The sequence below is a fragment of the Mustela nivalis genome (assembly GCF_964662115.1).
Source record: "Mustela nivalis genome assembly, chromosome: 9".
Classification (NCBI taxonomy): Eukaryota; Metazoa; Chordata; class Mammalia; order Carnivora; family Mustelidae; genus Mustela; species Mustela nivalis.
The window spans coordinates 38,566,200-38,589,981 of NC_139028.1; the positions used below are offsets into that span (position 1 = coordinate 38,566,200).

The following is a 23,782-nucleotide window of genomic DNA, read 5'->3' on the forward strand; positions in this document are numbered from 1 at the left end:
CTGTCTCTTCCCTATTTTACATCTGTTTATATAAATGAAATTTATTGTCTTTTCTATCAGTATAGATTCATGGATATTTTATAATTTGGGTCATAATCTAATCATCTGATACATTACTTATTTTTTGCTCAAACCATTTTAGTTTTGGTTATTGGGAGCTAGTTTTTATTATTTCTAAAATATCAATTATTATAAGGGATTCCATCCTAGGTTGATTCCTTCCAACCCGACATTCTCAAACAGTAGCTGAAGCATGATGATTTCTAATAGTTATCCTATCAGTCCTTTTCTGCTTACTCATACTGGAATTTATTCATATTAGTCTTCTTATCTCAAAAGTGTTGTGTCATGAATTTATTGCTTCTTCTAATACTGAGGAAAGTTACAATCCAGTTGAGCAAATCAGGTTGTATATTCAGTGGCCCTATTATTAATATATCAGGCTTAGTTTCTGCAAGGTGATTACTGCTCTCCAACAATCCACTTAGCACAAAATACATGATTCTATTTTCTGATCAGGAAAACAAAATTTTAGTAGAAGTCAAATAGTGATCAAAAGGGTCACAAAACTAGTAAAAATCTAAGAATGTATTTTTCATGCTGATACTTCTTCCATAACACATTTGTAAATTTTTGCAATCATATTTTCAGGTTAGCCTGGGTACCTGTTATATTTGATATTTTGTTTGTGGCTTATTTACATCTCTCTCAGACACCTGCATCATTAATAGGTGCCAACACTAATATTTTCCTGATCTGTCATAATGCTGATTTCTCAGGAAAGGTCCAATTATCAGGAAAATGTTATTAATTCTATGATTTTCCACTCAGCCACACTCGAAATGACCATTCATAGTACTTGAAACTTTGTTTTTTCTCCATATGAATCCAAGACAGTTATCCTCCAACACAGTGGCCTTTGAAGAACAAAGACTAAATTAAAATGTGCTTACATAGTTTATTTTTTAAGTAATTTAAAATACAGTGTCAACATACATCAAAGATACTGTGGCAATTGAAATTAGGAATAACATGAGGTTATTCACATATTTTTGTACATATGTGTGATATATACACAAAATGAAGACAAATACAGAAACACCGCAAACAATTCAATATGATAATTTACTGACAATAATTTTCATCATATTTATTAATCTGTCATGTTAGTGGTTACACAAAAATTCCTAGTACTGAAATATATATATGAATATTCAATTTTAATATAAACTATAATACTTCAAATTTTAACAGTATATAAATAGGATTCTAAATTTCTTAAAAACGTCGTCTTCCCTGCCAAATTCCCTATTTATTTGTAAAGGTTTTAGCTCTTCCTGAAGTCACAGCCCTCAATGTGGTGATATCTCAGACTTTAAGCATCAATCATGTATAGTTAGCATTCTCTGTAAAAAGGTAAATGAAGATGCAAAGCCATATACAAAACTTCTAACATGGTGCCATATAGAAAACAATACACACTTTTAATCTAAGAGACTGAATGGATTTAAGGCAAAGTTAGGCTTCTCGCAACCCCGGAAGGGTAAAGACCAAAGGAAACACTGCTGAGAGATGGCCAATGGTACGAAGGGGAGAAAGTGGTCACGTAATTAGGTGGTGTCCGCACCTTTTCCTCCCACTTAAATTCCCAACATGGGCCTATACACGAACATATTGGATGATGGTTATTAAGGCTTATAATAACTATAAATGATCCCTGCCTTTTGGGACTCCTCAGTAAGCACACACTCTATTTCTCCCCAAAACACTAAGAAATGTTCAACCTCTGAACCTGGCATCTCTCTTGAGGGCCAGGGAGGGAAGTGATGACCTACTGGGTTCCCTAATGACAGCTTCTAAACATTGATGTAGAACATTCAGATCAGTTTTCTGCCAATGGCTCACTGCAAGTGCCATCAACATTCTTATTTGAAATTCCTGACTTAAAACAGTGGATGCAGCTGCCATAAAAAATGAAAAAATCTTATTTATTGATCTGATCTTTTAAAAGTACATGTAACTTAAAGCCAGAGTTCATCAAAGATTATTATCAAGTAGAACTTGCACATTTGCAGGGAGATTTGGGGGACAATACATGGATACAGTGAATGTATCCACTCAGTCTAGTTGATAAATACCTGGCAGTAAGTCTGTAGCTCAACAGGAGACAGCTGGGACATAGACTATTTGAATAAATGTAATTTTTTTTTTTTAAATTTTGAAAGGTAACCAAAAAAGATAGGAACCAAAAGTAAATAGCAATTTTTTCCATAATGGGAAACCTTTAGTCAAGTGCAAAATAACTTCTGGACAACAGTAAAGTCTCTTTTTCTTTTCTTTACCAGAAGATATGATTTGGGGGTCCTACTCAGTGATGTTATTAAGTCACATATAGTAACAGCTGCAAATTACAAAGGTCTTGTTACAAAGAACAAAATCTGACTGTAAATGGTCTTATTGACTTATAAGTCAATAAAGTAGAATTCAAATTGGAACTCTAAATGCTAATTAAGGCATTCTGAATATATAATTGAGGGGTATACTACAAATATAGTTGTTTGAAAGAAGGCTCTGAAGGGCTCTTCTACACCAGAATCCATAGGAATGATACCTTTCTAATATCAGAAACAGGCACAGATCTGAAGAATGAAACTGGGAGTAATGAGGTGAATGAAGTTATCATCACAGGATTATGGTGCAAGACTTTTTTTTCCCTTACAACCTAGATGATTTTTTTTTCAACCTGGTGGATTTTTAAAAGGCATGCTGCAATATGTAAAACCAATCATCATAGAGTAAGAATAATAAAAGTTATGATGTATCTTTATTTTTCCTACTTGGGAACTTGCATAATTTGAGATTATAAAGTACATTTTTTTCCCTCCACCATCCCTAAAAGAGCTAGACAAGAAGCCAGTGTTGGGAAACTTGGTTGCACTCATCTACATTACAAAGCACAGAGAACCAACATGAGTACAAAAACCACTCAAATCCAACAAGAAGGAAGGGCATTTCTTCATACTTCATGGACTTCACAGGAATACAAAGATTATTTTACTTTTCATACATTTACCCATAATATAAGAAAAGTTTTCAGTTAACTGACAGTTTCCATGAGCTTGATAGAGTTATAGCATAACAAAAAAAGTCACCTGTTAAATACATAAATGTTTTGTACTTGGAGATATTTTCATATAGACCCAAAATGATTAACTTAGATTTCAATCTCTTCCTCATACTGATTGTAACATAAGTAGTGTTTAGCATGTCCACATTGTGCATTCTGAAAGTGTGGATGTGGTAATTCTAACATATATCTTCATACTGTTTCTGAAAAGCCAAGGTTTCATTATTGAAATGCAGTTACAATTTTTAATGTGATCCTGTTTTAATGACTGCCATTACCTTCTTGTGTAATTAATATTCTATGTAATTTAGAGCACATGTCTTGATTTTCTCAATGCTCATAAACGCCTCATCTGTAGGAAACTTATTTTTAAGAAAAAGCAGCTTTAGTCTGTCTGCAGTATATGGCCATAACTTATAAATGTAATCATTAGGAAGGAAAAAGGACATACCCATAAACTGCAAAAAGTACAATTTGAACAAGCACTCATACTTCTATTTCAAAAAAGGGACCATAGTAAGTAATGCCACAATAAATGCCTCACTATGAGAAAGGAGAGCTGGGCTTCTCATCCACGTCTTATACAGCAAAACCTTTTTAGTTCCTTACTGATCATCAGTGGAATTAGCTCTCAGACAACTCAGAGGAAGGAACACTCTGGTCTGTGTTAAACTAAAATAAAGGCTGAGATTTCTCTATACAGCAGCAAGTGAAGTAGAATTCTGAATCTTTCTTTGGAGTCAAGTTGGTCTTTGAAAGAAAATCAATTTGCCATTAAGAAGTTTTAATCTAGTAGGATGCCAGATGATGGCAAGGGTGTTTAAACTGAGAGTGTCATAGAAACTAAGGGATTGGTACATCGAAAAAACTACCTTCTGTTCCAGCAGAGGGTAGTTAGGGTGTCAGCAATGCTATTATTACTAGTAAGGACCACCAAGGATCTAGAGACCAAAAAGCTCTAGCAACACCTGATTATAAGTATACAAAAATCAACACAGGAGGTAAAAAATAAACATTTATCAGATTTTTTTCATTATATTACTAATTTTTACAGCATTAAATATTTTTCATTCCTTTATTTCAATGCACTGAAACTTATTTCTGGTTGTGATTCTGCCTACTGTTATTATTTTTAGGTTCTAATCTAGTATTCCATTTTTAATTTTTAAAAGCATCAATGCTCCAAGGCATGGTTGTGTATATATGTGTGCACATATAATTTAACCTGTTAACTCTAGAAACATTCATTTAAAGTAGAAGAAATTGATACTACAGATTATATTATCACATAAAAAGAGTTTTATGCAGTCAATACCTGAGTGTCTGTACAGTGGAGAACTCTGAAGTAACAAGTAAAATATCATGGCCCAGTGAACCAGTGCTGTGGCAGGCTATGGTGAGTAACCAGCTTTTTGGAATCTTGAGAAAAAAGGCCACATGGAGATATTTATAGATATAATATGGAGATATTTATAGAAATACAGAGATATGTATAGAAATAATATTTTAGAATAATTAAAATAGAAATAATAGAAATAATGTTTGATGCATGACCAGATATTGGTGTTATATTTAAATGGGTAGTAAATACCTATTACTATGTTCTATAAATTCAGTAAATTCTTAATAAATGCTATAAATTGAAGTCATAAAAGAAAATCATGTACAGCTTTTATTCCTGCCAAAGATGATAAAATAATTTTAAATTCTGTGGCTCAACATAATTTAAGAATCCTGTATCTTTATGTTTGGTTTCTATTGTAATCAAGGATAGAATTAAAAGGCATAGCTTCTTGACTAGTGTCTTTAAAAAACATCTTTATCATTTGTACAAGAATTTCTCAAAAGCCAAAATTAAAATGAGATAACAATAAAATACGTTGACACTTTACAGTGTTACCAGTAGAATTCAGGCTGCATGCCTTAAAAACTGCACTTTTTACACTGTTTTCCTATTACTGTAGTTATATTTTGTGATGCCACTATAATGCCCCTAGTAGATGATATGTGCATGACTTATCATGTTAATATAGTAAAATTATATGTTATGTGTTTTTATTTATATGTTAATGTAATAAAATTTCATAAAATCCCCAAATTATAAAGATAGCTTTACAAAGCCTCTTAACCAGGTGTCAGCAAACCATGACCCGTGAGTCAAATCGGCTTGCCATCAGTTTTGTATTTCTATTTTTAAATGGATTTTAAGAAGTTAAGGATGACATGCAGGACACATAAGAATTTTGATTTTCAAATTTTAGGGTCCATAAGTAAAGTTGTATTGGCACTAAGACATGTTCATTTGCTTACTCATTGTCTATGGTGCTTTCTGCTACAATAGCAGGGTTGAGCATTGTGGGGAAGACCTTCAAGGTCTGCAAAACTCCCAAATATTTACTATAAGACCTTAACAGAAATAGTCTGCTAATCCCTACTATGCCCATAGAAGGTGTCTGGAATGCTGAATGGAGTGTTTATATTGAAATCAGTGTATGACTTAACTGGGTTTCATTTATAGACATCATATACATTATTCTTTTTGAATATCATCTACTCGGTAAACAAATAAAAATAAACTTATGTTAAAAAAACCCTTATTCCTTGAAATGTTTAGGACCAGCAAAACAATCATACATAAAAGAGGTAAATTCTTAAGAAAAAATAATAAATGAACAATTTAAATTACATTTTTAAGTAATGATTTCAAGGTACCTCAGAGAATGCCAGGCAGTAAAGGACATATCTAAAAATCCTTATAGCAAAGTTCTAGTTTCCAAAATTCTGGGATATAGTACTTAACACAGTATTTGAGATTCTACAATTGTCATGGAAGAGATAATTTGCAGAGTTACTTATTAGAAAAAAACAGGTGGAGAAAGATTTTAAAATAAAAAAAGTCAAGATTTAAAAAAAAACGGCATAGCAAGCAATTTAAGCATTTTTTTTTCTTTTCCATTTATAGGGGGCTACATAGTCTGCCGATGTACAAACCTGATAGAAATTTACTTTTCATTTAGTGGGCTGATTGCCATATCTGTGTCAGATAAAATCATAGCACTTATTATTGTTACCATGGATACCATGAAGATACTGCCATCCACTAAACAGTATTAGAGGAAGACAACATAATTTTCTGGAACTAGTCCTGTTTTGCCTTCATAAGTTGCTTTCAACCATCCTGGTTCCACTGATGGGTACACTGATAAAAAATTTTAAAAAAAAGTAAATGTCATTCAATCAAGATTAGTCTCGAATAAGTATATACATAAAAATCCACATTAGATCGCATGTATATACTCAAGTTGTCAAAACAATGTCACCACCTCTTTAAGACTGGAAATGTCCTTTGCATTCATTAACCAATCTCTCCTCCTCCCCAATCCCTCCCATCCTTCTATCTTTCCCATTTTCCCCATCACTTCTTCCCTCTGCCTCTCTAGAATACACAAGAAGAAATGGAGCTGCAGAGAAATTTGATGCACTCACTTGTACAGGTTATGAGAGGCAGCCTGGGCGAGATTCTGAGTCTGCTGGCTTCTATTTTCACTTTTTTTTCCTGCACTATTCCTTATCTTCCCAATCCATGATAGTGAACTAAAGTGAAGGGAATTGGTATACTTACCATTGGAAAATATTGCCCCCTGTGGAAAGGAAAGCTCGTGGCTGTGTTCTGCTTTACAAGAGTACATGGCTTTGGCTTGGCTGAAAGAGCAAAAAGCAATTTATAAAACCCACAACACTCAACTCAAGTACATTTATACTTAAATTATTCTTTAAAAAATGGTATTAGTTTTTAGTGCTAAGAGTATGATATACATAAAATACACATGTAAGTGCACATAAGAGCATTTTTCACAAACTGAATATACTGGTGTAACCAGATCAAGAAATCAATGACAGCACACCAAAAACCCTTCTTGTGTTTTCAGGAAATGTCCCCAAGGGTAATTAACTTGGCTTAAAACAGCACAAATTCGTTTTAAGGAATACTACTATTTAATAGTATCCTGGCAAACAGACCATGTTTACACCTGTATAGAAATTCATAGGTACCCTAAAGCCTTTTTTTTTTTTCCTACTTTCTTTTCAAACCCCAAAATTAAAGGCCTACATAGTATATTAAGTAAACTAAGTGGGCATGATACAAGAAAAATGATAGATAAATTGATGATAGATGGCAACCAACAATAGCCTCATTGTCAGGTAGATTTTGAGGACAGAGGAAAGCTTTGCAAATCAGAGTCTATATCCACCTCCTAAAGTAAGAAGCCAACACTCATATGAGAATTCAGACTCAATGCAACCAGATACTATAGTTTTTTAAAAGAAGCCAGAATTTCAGAGTTTTATATAAGATCTATTTTAAAATATTTGAGTCTACACTAAAAAGCCATCAACTGAGGCTGCTCATCAAATCACCAGTCAAGTCACCTTTAATCTTCAACATCCAATTACCTTGGCAATACAATGGGCAAGTTATCCTTTCTCACCATCTCCATCACAACTAGAGTCAAAGCTAAAATAATTTCTGGTGTCACTCACTAAATGGCTTGCTAGCTTTCTAAATCCTCTACGGTTCCTATTTTGTCTCCTTACAAACCATTCTAAACAGAGCAGCCAGGAGGCAGTTTGAAATAGGTTCTGATGATCATGTCATGACTGCCTTATTTTCTTGAAAACAACCTTTCAACTGGTCTCTAATTCTAGCCTTTACACTATGCATAATCAGGTACCAGTCAGTATCTCCGCTTCTGTACCTGCCTCTGCTCACCTACTACACTCCAATCACACTGACCTCCTTTCACCTCCTCAAACATGCCAAACTTTTCCCTATCTCAGGACTATCAGGGCTTTGTCCTGAGATTGTTCTTTCTTTCCTTTTCTTTCTTTCTTTCTTTCTTTCTTTCTTTCTTTCTTTCTTTCTTTCTTTCTTTTTATTTTTTAAGATTTTATTTAATTGACAGAGAGAGTGAGAGAGCACAGGTAGGCAGAGTGGCAGGCAGAGGAGGGAGAAGCAGGCTCACTGCTGAGCAGAGAGGCCAATGTGATCCTAGGGTCCTGGGATGAAGGCAGATGAGTTGAAGGCAGATGCTTAACCAAATAAGCCACCCAGGCACCCCAAGATGTTTTCCTCTTGATCTTCACATGGCTATGCACTTCTAATGCTTAGTTAAATTCATCTTAAATTTCACCTAGTTCATCTTAAATTTCCTAAGCTTTGTTAAAGGTTAGGTCTCCCTGACCACATGCTGTAAAACAGTTGCCCAGGAAACTATCATACTCACCTGTTTTAAGTCTATATGGTGTTAGTATCTGGTATTCTCTTGTTACTATTGATAATTCTATAATCTCCTCTCCAGTTAGAATGCAAGCTCCATGAATGATGCTTGATGGTTGGTAACTCAGTATTTGCTCAATCAATGAATGGTAAAAAAGATAATATGCTCTGGGTCTGTTTTCTACGCAATGAGTCCTTTTAAGACTAAAGGCACCCTGTCCTTCCTTCCTGAGGTCTCAGTACTTTACCTGCAAAGAAGCATCAGCAAGCAGTGTTTGCTATCTATAGCTCTCTCGAAGAGCAGTATAACATTGTTATTTCATTTCCCTGTTGGAGCTAGATGCTGGGTCTTATTCCCTTACATTTCCAGAATGAGACTAGGTCATTTATACTGGAGTTCCCAAACAGACATCTGAAAATCAGAAAATTAAAAATTAGAGAAAAATTGTGCTCCTACCTCCAGAGTCTAGTTCATGAGGGATGTCTCAGTCTATACTTTCAGGAGGTTTGCTAGGACAGACTGCAGCAGGCAGATTTAGAAATGACTACTAGCCCAGTGCAACATGGTCTAAAGAAGAATTGAGGAAGTACAAGGCTCTACACTAAAAAGCCATGTTGGGGCACCTGGGTGGCTCAGTCAGTTAAGCAGCTGCCTTCATCTTGGGTCATAATTCCAGGGTCCTAGGATCAAGCCCCACATCGGGCTCCCTGCTCAGTGGAGAGCCTGCTTCTCCCTCTCCCTCTGCCTGCCACTCTGCCTACTTGTGCTATCTCTCCATCAAATAAATAAAAAATATATATATTTTAAAAGAGCCATGTATATGTGTGTGTGTGTGCCTGCATGGACATGAATGCACGTGCATGGGTGTGTTGGTTGACAAAGATGTGGGTGATGTGGGTATAGGGGAAGAGGATGATACCAAGTTAGGAAGATTTCTAAGAGCCAGAACATGGTAATCTCAAAGAGAAAGAATGTAGTTTTTCCTAATAATCTTCTAATTAATTATGATCATTTAATCTAATATAATTTGGTATAATTTGATCTGATATAATCTTATGTTTGATGTAATTGAGAGTTCCAGAACCATTTCTCAAAAAATATCAAATCTTCTAACAGCAAAAATTTCCTCTAATATTAAGTCTTACTGCTTTGAATCATTTGGAGATGCATAAGGTAACAATTTTCAGTCACAGAAATCACTAAGATATAATAATCCTTACAATGATATAATTTGTAAAATTATACTCTAAATGCAACCAAACTATTTTTGTTAAAATTCAGACATGAATATTCTCTCTATGGTATTTTATTGGATTGGATTGGATAGCAAGGGGGAGGCATGTAGAATAATTATATCACTATATAAATGGGATATTGTTAAATGTGTCAAAGATACATAGCACAAAATATTATCTATCATGACTTCTCAATTATCTGTGCATATGACTAGACAGGTATAATTTTCTTCTGCTGAGATCTGTAACTACAGGTGTTAACTCAGCAGAGAGCTTTGATGATTTAATGTAGACATCTGTGACAGTGAAGTTTTCTCTCTAGGTGCTAATGCTTCCTCTTTTACTGCCTTGGTATATTGAAGAAGATGTGAAAATAACACTCACCTATTGAGTCTCTCTTCAGAAGATCCTAATATCTTTTGGAAAGAATTTTGAAAATCTTGCTTCTTATTGCATGGGAGAGTAAGATAATGGCACTCAACATCCTGAAAGCCATTTCTTCCCTTATCATCCAGAGGATGATCTGTTCACAAGACCTATTCCTAATTCTAAATGCTATTACTGATGAGTAGACTTACAGAGATTTGACAGGGTGAGTGTGCAAAATTCACAATGCTTATCTTAATATAAACAACATTTTAAAATGTCACCTAATCAAACAATATTTTCTGGAAAGCCACTTAATGTTACACACACACACACATAATTTTTTTATGAAGGAAGGAGAGATGAACACAGATATAGTTAAAAAGATGCCAGTAACATATATAACATAAAGATGTAGTGACATATGACAAACTAAGTCTTCATCAGAAGATTTAATAAATTAACACACACCGATTCAATAAAGCACTAGGTAGCTACTACAAATAGTAAGGTAGGTGGAAGAACCCATGACATGAAACACTGCTAGCAGGTAAGGCAAGTATTTTACAAAAAAAAATTTGTCCTTGAAAATCCCTAAATTGCTCGTGACTCTTTACAATAAAAACTGCAGTTGCTTTTTGGTCACTGGTCAAGAGATTTCTTAAATGAGTCATATGTTCCTTTCCTAGGCTTTTGTTAACAAATGCTGGCGGTTTCTGGTTTTGATGTCTGAGTATTGAATGCCTCAATGCTAAAGAACTCCCATGGGAGCTTGTAGAGTTATAGTTGCTTATGTCAAAGGCAGATGTATTGCAATTCTATTGAAAATGAAGTGAAAACGTAATTTTTTTTTTTTTAAGAGAGAATGCCCACATATGTGTAAGCAGGCAGAGAAGAATTGAGGAAGAGGGAGAAAGAGAATCTCAAGCAGGCACCATGCTCAGCTTGGAGCCTGATATGGGGCTGGATCTAATGACCCAGACATCATGACCTAAGCTGAAGTCCAGAGTATGATGCTTAACTGACTGAACCACCCAGGCACCCCAGTAACTAAGTCTTTTTAAGTTAAAAATGTGTATTTTAGAGGCACCTGGATAGCACAGTGGGTTAAGCCTCTGCCTTTGGCTCAGGTCATGATCTCAGGGTCCTGAGATGGAGCCCCACTTCGGGCTCTCTGCTCAGAAGGGAGCCTGCTTCTCTCCTCTCTCTGCCTGCCTCTGCCTACTTGTGATATCTGTCAAATAAATAAAATCTTTAAAACAATGTCTATTTTTTTAGTTTAACAATTTTGTTGAATATCTTTCCTGTGTTGGACACCATGTTGGCATGAAACAGTGACTACTACCTTCAGGATTCCTTTTCTATGTTTACATATAAACTAGTCACATAAACTATTTGCTTCAGTTTCACAGAAAAAGGTGACCCCCAAATGCTATAGGACTTGTGATCATCAGGTAATGGGTAATAAGAGTTTGAATTTTGAAAGGAAAGAGGTATTTCCTTGGTTCACTTTCTATATGTAGAAATGAAGTCCAAGAGAAATTAAAGTTACAGCAAAGTCAGGCTAGACTCTACATGTCCTGTTTGCTGGTCTAGGACATTTGCATATTATCTACGAAGTCTCTTAATAACACTGAAAAAAATCACTTCTGGTTCCATTATCACCACTGCTATTCAACATAGTACTAGAGGTCCTAGCCTCAGCAATCAGACAACAAAAGGAAATTAAAGGCATCCAAATCGGCAAAGAAGAAGTCAAATTATCACTCTTCGCAGATGATATGATACTATATGTGGAAAACCCAAAAGACTCCACTCCAAAACTGCTAGAACTTATACAGGAATTCAGTAAAGTGTCAGGATATAAAATCAATGCACAGAAATCAGTTGCATTTCTCTACACCAACAGCAAGACAGAAGAAAGGGAAATTAAGGAGTCAATCCCATTTACAATTGCACCCAAAACCATTAGATACCTAGGAATAAACCTAACCAAAGAGACACAGAATCTATACTCAGAAAACTATAAAGTACTCATGAAAGAAATTGAGGAAGACACAAAGAAATGGAAAAATGTTCCATGCTCCTGGATTGGAAGAATAAATATTGTGAAAATGTCTATGTTACCTAAAGCAATCTACACATTTAATGCAATTCCTATCAAAGTACCATCCATCTTTTTCAAAGAAATGGAACAAATAATTCTAAAATTTATATGGAACCAGAAAAGACCTCGAATAGCTAAAGGGATATTGAAAAAGAAAGCCAACGTTGGTGGCATCACAATTCCGGACTTCAAGCTCTATTACAAAGCTGTCATCATCAAGACAGCATGGTACTGGCACAAAAACAGACCCATAGATCAATGGAACAGAATAGAGAGCCCAGAAATAGACCCTCAAATCTATGGTCAACTCATCTTCGACAAAGCAGGAAAGAATGTCCAATGGAAAAAAGACAGCCTCTTCAATAAATGGTGCTGGGAAAATTGGACAGCCACATGCAGAAAAATGAAATTGGACCATTTCCTTACACCACACACAAAAATAGACTCAAAATGGATGAAGGACCTCAATGTGCGAAAGGAATCCATCAAAATCCTTGAGGAGAACACAGGCAGCAACCTCTTCGACCTCAGCCGCAGCAACATCTTCCTAGGAACAACGCAAAAGGCAAGGGAAGCAAGGGCAAAAATGAACTATTGGGATTTCATCAAGATCAAAAGCTTTTGCACAGCAAAGGAAACAGTTAACAAAATCAAAAGACAACTGACAGAATGGGAGAAGATATTTGCAAACGACATATCAGATAAAGGACTAGTGTCCAGAATCTATAAAGAACTTAGCAAACTCAACACCCAAAGAACAAATAATCCAATCAAGAAATGGGCAGAGGACATGAACAGACATTTCTGCAAAGAAGACATCCAGATGGCCAACAGACACATGAAAAAGTGCTCCATATCACTCGGCATCAGGGAAATACAAATCAAAACCACAATGAGATATCACCTCACACCAGTCAGAATGGCTAAAATCAACAAGTCAGGAAATGACAGATGCTGGCGAGGATGCGGAGAAAGGGGAACCCTCCTACACTGTTGGTGGGAATGCAAGCTGGTGCAGCCACTCTGGAAAACAGCATGGAGGTTCCTCAAAATGTTGAAAATAGAACTGCCCTATGACCCAGCAATTGCACTATTGGGTATTTACCCTAAAGATACAAACGTAGTGATCCAAAGGGGCACGTGCACCCGAATGTTTATAGCAGCAATGTCCACAAGAGCCAAACTATGGAAAGAACCTAGATGTCCATCAACAGATGAATGGATCAAGAAGATGTGGTATATATACACAATGGAATACTATGCAGCCATCAAAAGAAATGAAATCTTGCCATTTGCGACAACATGGATGGAACTAGAGCGTATCATGCTTAGCGAAATAAGTCAAGCGGAGAAAGACAACTATCATATGATCTCCCTGATATGAGGAAGTGGTGATGCAACATGGGGGCTTAAGTGGGTACGAGAAGAATAAATGAAAGAAGATGGGATTGGGAGGGAGACAAACCATAAGTGACTCTTAATCTCACAAAACAAACTGAGGGTTGCTTGGGGGAGGGGGTTTGGGAGAAGGGGGTGGGATTATGGACATTGGGGAGGGTATGTGTTTTGGTGAGTGCTGTGAAGTGTGTAAACCTGGTGATTCACAGACCTGTACCCCTGGGGATAAAAATATATGTTTATAAAAAAATAAAAAATTATATTAAAAAAATAATAATAATAATAATTGTAAAAAAAAATAAATGGAAATTCATTAAAAAAATCACTTCTGTTACTGATAATTGTTGACTGTTAATAATAGTGAATAATCACATTTCTGTCTTTTAACAAAAAGTGTTGCTATTATCACCTTTAGTTGCATTAGCTCATTCACGTTTTTAATAAATTCATAAATTTTTAAAAATTATTCAGTTTAAGTTTCAAATATAGTAAATATAAATAGATATTACTCCTATAAACAAAAATTCTTTGCGAGTCCTCAATGATTTTTATTTTTAAAGTTTCAGAACCATGGACTTAGATAAAATGAGGTGGGCCAAAATGTTAACAGTGGCTATATTCAGGTGATTAAAACAGAGGTGGTTTCTCTTCCCCTTTTTGAGTTGATTATTTTCTAGATTCTTTAAAAGAAGAAAAAGTTGCTATTCTTAAAAATCTTGGATTCTTTTTTTGTTTTTGCATGTAGCACAGTGATTAATCTTATTTGAGTCTAGCATGTGTCACTATGTCTAACCCAGTGACAGCCTTCTTAAATCTCAAACTCCCTGGACATGATGACTTTGTTGAGCTTTGCTTTGGTATTTTGTAATCATAAACAAAACATTGGTTTGAAATTATGATAACAGAAATAAATGATTTCTTATGAGCTAAGTAAGCACTCCTAACGCTCTTAGTTCTCAAGCACATAATTCTCAATTCAACCTTCAGAAGATATTTATATAGCTTGCCTAAATTACATTACTTTAAAGAGGATCTTCCTCGCTGCCCAAGTATAACTAACACTGAGATAAAGGCTTTATGGGTATCATTTTCCACATGCTTTTATAATAGTAAAACAGAGTCTAGTGACATCTGGCTCTTGAAGGAATTTTCCAGATTAAGGAGAACAACTGTAAATAACCAATGTCTGCTTAGGGATATGCTAGGTACTATGACATTTTTCTCTATTCAAATGGTTCTCAAACTTTTTTTTTTTTTTTTGTACATAAGAATCACTTGAGAAGATTGTCAAAAATTCATACTCTCCACGTCTCAGTCTCAGATATTCTGGTTTGAGAAACTGCAGCAACTCAGGAATCTTCATATCAACAAGTCTTACAGGTCAAGCTCCCTTGAAGAGTGGCCCCTTGTACTTCACTGAATCTGATTTCTTAAAGATTTCCAGTGATGTCAAAGAGATTAAATGATCCTCTAATGATCGCCTTGGCACTTTTTTGCTTCTACTACATTGACCAATACTTCTGATCATTCATTCAGATTCTTTGCTTGAGCTTTAAATCATTTAAACCATCCACCAAAGACCAATGCTCAGCCATTTTTCTTTTTTTTTACTCAGTAAGCTCCACAACCGAGTATCCTTACCTTTATTTAAGCAGTGTAACCACTGTGTGGAAATTTCTCAAATGGCACAAAACTGCATGCCCTCTCCTGGTTCCAGCGGCACATTTCTTCCCTTTCCTTTTTTAAAATTTTATTTTATTTATTTGACAGAGAGAGTGCACAAGCAGGGGGAGTGCAGGCAGAGGGAGAGGGAGAAGGAGACCCCACTGAGCAGAAAGCCTGATGTAGTGCTTGATCACAAGACCCCAGCCAGGATCTTGGCCTGAGCTGAAGGCAAAGCTTAACAACCGAGCCACCCAGGGACCCCAGTTGCACATTTCTAACTCCCTCTCAATGTTCCTCAGGCTCCTCAAACACTATGGCCAAAACTTTCCTTTCCCTCCTATGTACTTACAAGTTGGAGGTCAGAAACTAAATTATCATTCCTTTTGACAGTCTCAAAGACGGAATTTTCTTTACCTGTCTTTCATTCCCAAAGTATTGAAGCAGTTGTACAATCCTTCTCTGATCCATAAAATTCTCCTTATACTTTTTCATGCTTTTGTTACTGCCCTAATTAAGGCATTTTAAATATCACCATTCCATCTTTTTTTTTTTTAATTTTGTTTTTTCAGTGATCCAAGATTCATTGTTTATGCACCACACTCAGTGCTCCATGCAATATGTGCCCTCCTTAATACCTACCAATGTTCTCTTCTCTTTACAACCTCCCAGAAAAGCCACCTGAATGAACTGTTAAGTATGTCCATGATTAGATTACCCCTTTGCCCAATGACTCAGGTTCTGCAGTAATTCCTGGATGTGTTACTTTCCCGTTATTCATAGCAATCCACTGAAATCTCCCACTTGGTGTCTTTCCCAAAAATGACTAGTCATCCTACTACCCACTACTGGTTCTATCATTCTTCAGATCCAACTCAAAAGTAACCCTGAAACTCCTTAGAAAGAAAGCAAAATAAGCATTACAGGAGGTTAGTAAGGAAAATGCCCTCAACTTCTATGTGTTTTTCATGTGTATTTAATGGTATAAAAGAGTTATCAGGTGGCTGTTAATGATTAAGTAACACTGATGTATTAATTAGAAGCTTGAATATCTTAAGGAAGCATTTTAAATAGTAACAATAATAGTTACTATAATAATAGTTACTATTGTACACCATCTACAGAGAACTTACCGAGTACTTCAAATACATTACATGTACATTTACAACAATTTGTCAAAAGAATTATGACCTTTGAGGTTATTATAACTAGGAAGTGGTAGACGAAGAATTTAAACATGGGTCTATCTGACCCTGACATAGGTTGTGTTCCTTGGTGCCTGACTCTTGGTGAAAAGCTCTGACACTGTCAAAAAATGCTATGGAACTGTTGACAAGTAAAGACTCCAACCTTCAGTGCACTGAGTGAGCTCTACGTTTATGCTGGCAGCCATTAGAAGTTGATTTAGAGTATTACCTAAAAGCATATTAAAAATGCATAGGTTGATTGTTGAACCTCTGAGTATATGACAGTGTTCTGATTTACTTCATTACTAGCTTCTTTTCTTAAAGCTTTGAAAGGCTTATGTCTGATCATAGAACCTTGAGTCCTTAACAGATTTAGAACTTCATAATAAAAGGGCTCCATCTAGTGGAGCAATTCAACTGTATCAAGACAGAAGAAGCAAAGTTAAACCCCTTACACTGAGGGCTTAAAAATGATGTTTCAGAGAAATGATGTTTGTTCTGACATGCACAATACCTAGTTTTCACCGTGCCTTTACAAAAGGGAAGAAGGTGAAGATACTATGGATGGAGGTAAAGTAAATGCAAGTACTCTGGGATTTGTTCCTAAGTTCGACACATTGACCAACATCCTGGTAAGATACCAAAGTAGCTCTACTCTGAAGTCATAAACATTAATACCCAAAGACCCGTGCTAGGCCTTGGGGAAAAACAAAACAAAACAGAATTTGAAGGTCAATGTATCCCTAGTAACCAGAACAAGCCTAACATTGCATAGGTATTTCATAAACACTTCCTGAAAAAGTCCACTTACTTTAAAAGGTCAATAAAAATTCTATGGTTGAATAACTTTTAAAATTTTAATTCCAGTATAATTAATATACAGTTTATATTAGTTTTAGATGTACAACACAGTGGTTGCATAAATTTTTAAAATAACTATATAATGATAACTTTGATTAACAGTGATTCCTTTACTTCATAGCCTTGAATATCCAAACACAGGAAGCTCAAAATTGCCTTTGTACACCCAAAAGACTAATCAATGTTTATTCTTCAAGTGCACTTATTTATATGCTCTTTTTTTTTAAAGATTTTATTTATTTATATGACAGACAGAGATCACAAGTAGGCAGAGAAGCAGAAGGGAAGCAGGCTCCCTGCTGAGCAGAGAACCCAATGTGGGGCTCAATCCCAGGACCCTGAGATCATGACCTAAGCCGAAGGCAGAGGCTTTAACCCACTGAGCCGTCCAGGCACCCCTATATGCTCTTTTAATAGCAAGCACTTAATGAATGACTCAGACCTGTTGCTGATGGTAAAACAAAATAAAACAAAAACAGACATACCAATATACTAAAAAAAAGTCCATCATTTCAGGCATATTCGAATTAAAACCCAAAGCCCACTGTGGATGAGATCAATCTGGAATAGGAGAAGAAAGCGAAACCTTTGAAGCAAAATGACTGTTAGCAGCAAGATGTAATAACCCATCTCCTTTTAACAGAGAGGAAGGTAAATCTGGGAAAACTGAATTAAGAACTGTATTTAAAAAAAAAAAAGAGGGGGTTGGGCCAATCAGCTCTACAGCAACATAGTGGCCATTAAGAATAAGCATATTTTTCAATGCATGTTCATAAAGTTTCTTCCAGAAAAGTTCTGTAACTTTTAGAAGTCAATATACTTTTGAGGTGCACCTGGTTGGTTCAGTCAGTTAAGCGTCTGACTCTTGGTTTGGCTCAGGTCATTATTTCAGGGTTGTGTGATCAAGACCTGAGTCTGGCTCTGTGCACAGCAGGGAGTCAGCTTGAGATTCTTTCTCTCTCTCTTCCTTTGTCCCCGACCAAGTGCATATACACACACACACACTCTCTCTCTCAAATAAATAATAAATCTTAAAAAATTTTAAAGAAAAATAATATACTTTTGAAAACTTTTCAGGAACTGTCATCAAAGGTGTCTTTGCTGTGTCAAGGATTATGGCAACTTTATCTTTCAGAAGACTTGTTTAGAACCCTTCCTTTGTGAAGATTTTAGTAAATGAGGCACACTGGAACAGCCTGAAAGGCTAAATGCTGTTTACAGACATGAACCTTTTTCCCTCTGAGAGACAGTGGGTGTGGATTTAAACATCTGCAGACCTGAAGGTCAGAACTGTCAAAGATGACCCACTATGTCAACAAAAGACAACAAAGTCACTCACTATTTTATTTATTCTCTACTTTAAGGGTTTTGAAAACTTACCGCCCAGAAGAAACCAGCTTAAGTGAACCAACATTTTCAAACAGTTGGGCTTTTGCTGCCACACTGAAAAACAATTTTAAAAATGCAAGTTTCATTAAAATCAAATCATTCAATCAAATCAGAAAATCATTTAGTTCAAAGTATAACTTGGGGTTATCAGTTAACATACCCAGAAATAATTAGTTAGGAACTATCTACAAAATTTGACCTGAATTTTCATTGTTTTAAGCTTTAATGTGGAAGAAATTTTTAGATCTAGTCTCCAACTCACAGAGTACCAGATGTAATAAACCTATAGCTACCTCCCCTGGGGATCTTACTGTCCTCATCTTTTCTACTTCAGAAAACTGTAGGAGCAGTGAAAAAGAACATTTTCTCCCTACTCAGCTTCTGGCAGTGATATTGACTCCTGTAGAGCCTCAGTTAAGAATCAAGTCATCAAGACAAAAGAACTGCTGTTCATTTTGATAGTTAAGACAAAACTAGTATTAAAAGGTTTCTTTCTTTCTTTTTTTTTTTAAATATTTGAACATAGTTCTTTTTTTTTTTTTTTAAGTTAAGAACACATTACCATATGTTCTCTGCTGAGTAAATTTTTTTTTTTAAGATTTTATTTATTTATTTGACAGGCAGAGACCACAAGTAGGCAGAGAGGCAGGCGGAGAGAAAGAGGAGGAAGCAGGCTCCCCGCTGAGCAGAGAGCCCAACGCTCGGGGCTCAATCCCAGGACTCTGGGACCATGACCTGAGCCTGAGCCACCCAGGCGCCCCTGAACTTAGTTCTTAAAGTGAAAAGAGAGACCTTGGAAAATATGGCCGATAAATACATTTGAGGATTCAAATCTTATTTCAAATCACAGGAAGCAGGGCATGATCTATTTGAGAAACTGAGACTATATTAAGACTAAGGCACCCTGGGGTAATTAGAAAAGTTTCTATACTTACTAGAAGAGAATATCAAATTCTGTGAATGGTGTCTTAAATTAGATTTTTAAAGTGCATCTTATTTCTTTAACTGACAAACTTTTCTTCCAGAGCCTAGCCAGTTGATAATATGAAGAGTCATTTTACACCTAATACAGAATATATATTCTCTCAATGTTAATTTCTACTTCATCAGGATAACTATAAAACAGAATGAAATCTTTTCTTTCCCTCATAAACGATAAAATTTATATTCTCCGATCTCCTCTGACATTGGCTTAAAATTTATTTTCCCATAATGACTAGAACTATACACACTGTGCAGTAGACAGATTTATAAATATAGCATTTGTCTACATAGTGGTAGTTGGATTTCTGACCAAGAGAGATAATATATGTCAAACATACTCTGTAATCAAAAGGTTTTTGTCAAAGAAGGTGATGAACAAATGCATTTAAGATACTGTTCCTACAGAAACAGGCTTAGCAAAATGTCTTACTGGACTTTCAATGAATAATTAAATGGGCTCCTTAACTTTCCAAGTATTCTCATTATCTTGAAAATGACGTTTCTACTACCTACTGTGGAGGGACCCAAAGGATATTAAGAGATAACATATGTAAAGGAGCCCATATAATACCTCATATAGCATTTGGAAAGCTTAGTAAAAGTCAGGAAAACAAAATAAAAGGGTTAAAAACTTTTGTTTTTAAATTTTGCTTACTTCTTAACCCAAGTTCCCATTTTTTCTTTGTCCCCTTCTTATTTATAGCTATGTACTCTAACCTATTTTTACACTTCTGGGTCTTTGGATTAGAAGCACTCTCTTTAGACTTCCATGCTCTTTGTTCTCCATGAACTTGTTTAAACCCATGAACACTCATGTAGCGGAGACAAATGATGGATAGGAGAGAAAACAAACCCTCATAATGTAGACAGCAGTTGTATTTCTAACAAAGAGATGGGGGAGGTGAGATATGGGCAGTTGGCTCAGCTGAGAGGTAGATGTCTAGCTTTTACAGATTGCCTAGTTTCAAAGCCCAAAACTACTAGATTATATATCTATTCTCTGTCTTTAAATTAGGCCATAGTTCTGCTTGTAAGACAAATGCTTGAAATGGTATGGGTGTGGAATATCTTAATCATATACTCTAATGTATATGTCATTTGTAGAAGAGCACAGGGTCCTAAAGAAGTTGACTGTTCCCACACTATAGATGAGGCATTCAGCTGTGGCACCCCTAAGGGTTCTTTTGGACATACTCAACTCCTGTGTATCCCTGGAGATACACCAAATATAAACTCTCTCTCACTTACACAGAGCCAGGTCGCTGGTAGCCATTGCTTGAGGCGGTGTCTAGCCTTAACCTCCTGCACATTTTTGGAGGCAGATCTGGGTTTGGCGGGGCTTTGGGTATCTCTTTGGAACCTATAGAAGTTAAGCTTTGAATGGATCCGCTGTAACTCTTGCTTCCTAAAAAGAAAACAGGCAAGGTGCTATCAGACAAAATAACAGCAGTAACACAGTACATGCACATAACAAAAGGAAGCATTTTTCTCTAAGCCCAAATGAGAAGGTTCAGAATGTTCTTTGAGCACAGCAGCCCATCACTCAGGGAGATCACAATCTACAGTAATTACAAAAACATCACCTCAGAGAGATGGAAAGATCCACGAAAAAGTCACAGTGCACAGTTTTAAAAATCTTAGCTCAGGAACAGCGTTGTTAGCCCCTTCACCATTAACTTTTCCCTCCTTAATCATGCTGAATAATCCAGCAAGTGATACAGAGACAATGACATTTTACATAAGCTCAAATCTGGTTTACCTTCAGCTGCAGAGATGGATCTGAGAGAGGAAGCTGAGGCTCTTTTCAGTCCTGAAAGCCCATACGGCCCCTTCTTGACCAGGTCTATGGGTGGGGAAACATCCCCTGGGCTGGTGACTGAGGCAACACTTTGGCAATCTGATTCTGCATCTGTTTTGGCTGCATCCTCTTTAGAACTTGATTCAGGACTAGTTGTCCAGAGTCCAAGATTTTTCTGTCCATTGGAAGGTGATGGGGATACAATCCAAGGAATCCCTCCAGATTTCTCCCTGGGCTGGCAGGAAGCAGACTTGGTTGTGCTGTTTTGTTCAGAGGAGTGAGAGGAGAGTGACTCAATGCTCCCCATGGGTGTGCTGTCAGGGCTGCTGCTGTAAGAGTCACCTGAATGGGAGCAAGAAAATAGGAGTGGCTCTCTACTAAGAACAACACAACCAAAGCCTTTCCATTCTCCAACTTACATGTGCTCAGTGGCCACCTGATCCCATTGGAATGATAGGCCGGTACCCCATATCGAAAACCATTGTCAGTTCTGGAGAACATCTTTAAAACATGCATTTCAACCTAGTGAATGCATTTTTCAATACTATTCAAGGAAGATTTTATATGTAACCTGATCCTATGAAATAATGTTACTTCTTGAAGGATTAGTGAGCTGACTTGAATTCAGACAAAATTTCCTTCTGGGGACACCTGGGTGGCTCCATTAGTTAAGTGTCCAACCCTTGATCTCAGCTCAGGTCTTGATCTCAGCGTCATGAGTTTGAGTCTTGCATTGGGCTCCATGCAGGGCATGGTGCCTATTTAAAAAAAATTGCTTCTGAAAAAGAACTCCCAAGTAATAGAAATAAGATTCTTGGATGACATTATAAGAGATCAATGAGTGGAAGAAGGGATGTTAAAGAGAAGTTTCTGCTTTTTTTTTTTTCCTGATGTTAGGTGACTCTGAGTTATAACGCGTCTGAGACCTCCTTCATTCAAAGGCACCAGTCATATCAACCTGCAAATTAGAAACTGTTAGTATTTTTAAAAGAAGGGACTTTTCCCCTTTTCCTGCCAAGATATAGCAATGTAAGAAACTGCCTACTTAACTGAATTATTTTTTAATGTTCCTAAAAGTAAGATTTAAGAAAAAAAAATCAGAAAAATTGTAATAAAATATTCAAACATATCTCAATTAAAAATTAGTGTTTTCTGTTAAATACTAACTATGAGAAAAAACTGGGGGGCTTGGGACTATAAAGTAAAATGAAACAAGCTTAACACACACTGTGGGCTCAAGCTGTCACCTACTTTGCTCTAGGCTTGGTTCAGAACAGAAAATTAATGATAATGTGTAATGTGGTTTCTCTTTTAATTTCTTTTCTCTCTCTCTTTTAGACACTTTGATACCCAAGAGATGATGCTTTAAGGACATAATGTGAAAAGAAGAAAGAAAATGACTGCTTTAGCCAGACTTTTCTTGCTTTCTTCTCTACTTCTTTGACAATAGGACAAAACCTGCTACAAAGTAGCACTCGATGTACTTAATAGCAGTTGCAGGAAAAAACGGCACTGAGCAAACGATTTTTTTTTCCTTTGTAGCAGTAATGAATTCGTTTGTACAAAGTACTTTGTAACTATACTGACAAAGAATATATAAATGGGAGGGGAGTGTTGGGGAGACAGTATCAGTAAAATCACCTATTTATTTCTACCTTAAGGTTAAGGTGAGGTAAGACTAAATTAAAGAATGAAGAAAGCATCTCCCTACAGCAGGCACACTTACTATCAGGTTCTGCCAGGCACGGTGTATACCTCCCTCTGGGCTTCCGGGAACCTGTGGACAGGCAGATTGCTCGTGTCCTTCGGGATCCAGATCGAGACTGAGGCTGAGGAAGAGGAATGCTTGGGTCTGGGGCAGTATGAAAAATCTACATACAAAAAAATTAAACAAAACAAAACAGAGGTCAGCCAAAGGGGAGTTGCCACTTTCATCATAAAATGATTATTTGTGAGTTAATAAATGATCTTAGAACTATATGCTATTTAATCAGCTTCATGGCAAGAGATGCTTGATACAAAAAATATCCTACTGCAATTATAACTTTTTCTTTACCACTTAACACTGAGTAATGTCTGTTCTCTGGTTTTTCTTTTTTATCTTTCCTAGTTTCCCAACAATAAATTTCAGAAGATTTTCCAGTAATTTCAAATATGAACAAACGTCTGTGTCGAGACACATAGACTCTAAATACTGTGGTATTTTCTTTCGCCTTCATGCTGAACATAACCTGAAGGGAAGAGGCTCATTCTGTATCATCTCCCCAGCCAAGCAGTTCCTTGCTTCTCAGGAGAAGGTACTGTCATATTGTTGGCCCTGAACTGTCTTGGAACATGACAAGCTGCAGGGAGAAGTCTGAACACAGCTACAGGATACAGCTGGGTGGTT

At 36.2% G+C, this 23,782-nt stretch overlaps 1 protein-coding gene across 3 annotated transcripts in view; it reads right to left on the minus strand.

Annotated features, from left to right (window-relative positions):
- Positions 1 to 938: 938 nt before the first annotated feature.
- ARHGAP42 (Rho GTPase activating protein 42) overlaps positions 939 to 23,782 on the minus strand; it is a gene marked incomplete at its 5' end in the record, with an annotated part of 285,594 nt that continues 262,750 nt past the window's right edge. For 2 of the 3 annotated variants that reach the window (XM_082683338.1, XM_082683336.1), the window contains 6 exons: positions 939 to 6,326; positions 6,750 to 6,829; positions 18,603 to 18,665; positions 20,844 to 21,000; positions 21,355 to 21,735; positions 23,120 to 23,264. In XM_082683338.1, the coding sequence (XP_082539464.1) occupies positions 6,238 to 6,326; positions 6,750 to 6,829; positions 18,603 to 18,665; positions 20,844 to 21,000; positions 21,355 to 21,735; positions 23,120 to 23,264 (915 nt within the window). In that variant the 3' untranslated portion in view covers positions 939 to 6,237. Of the gene's footprint in view, positions 6,327 to 6,749; positions 6,830 to 8,662; positions 8,818 to 18,602; positions 18,666 to 20,843; positions 21,001 to 21,354; positions 21,736 to 23,119; positions 23,265 to 23,782 lie in introns of those variants that run through there. The other variant, XM_082683337.1, reaches the window with a different exon arrangement.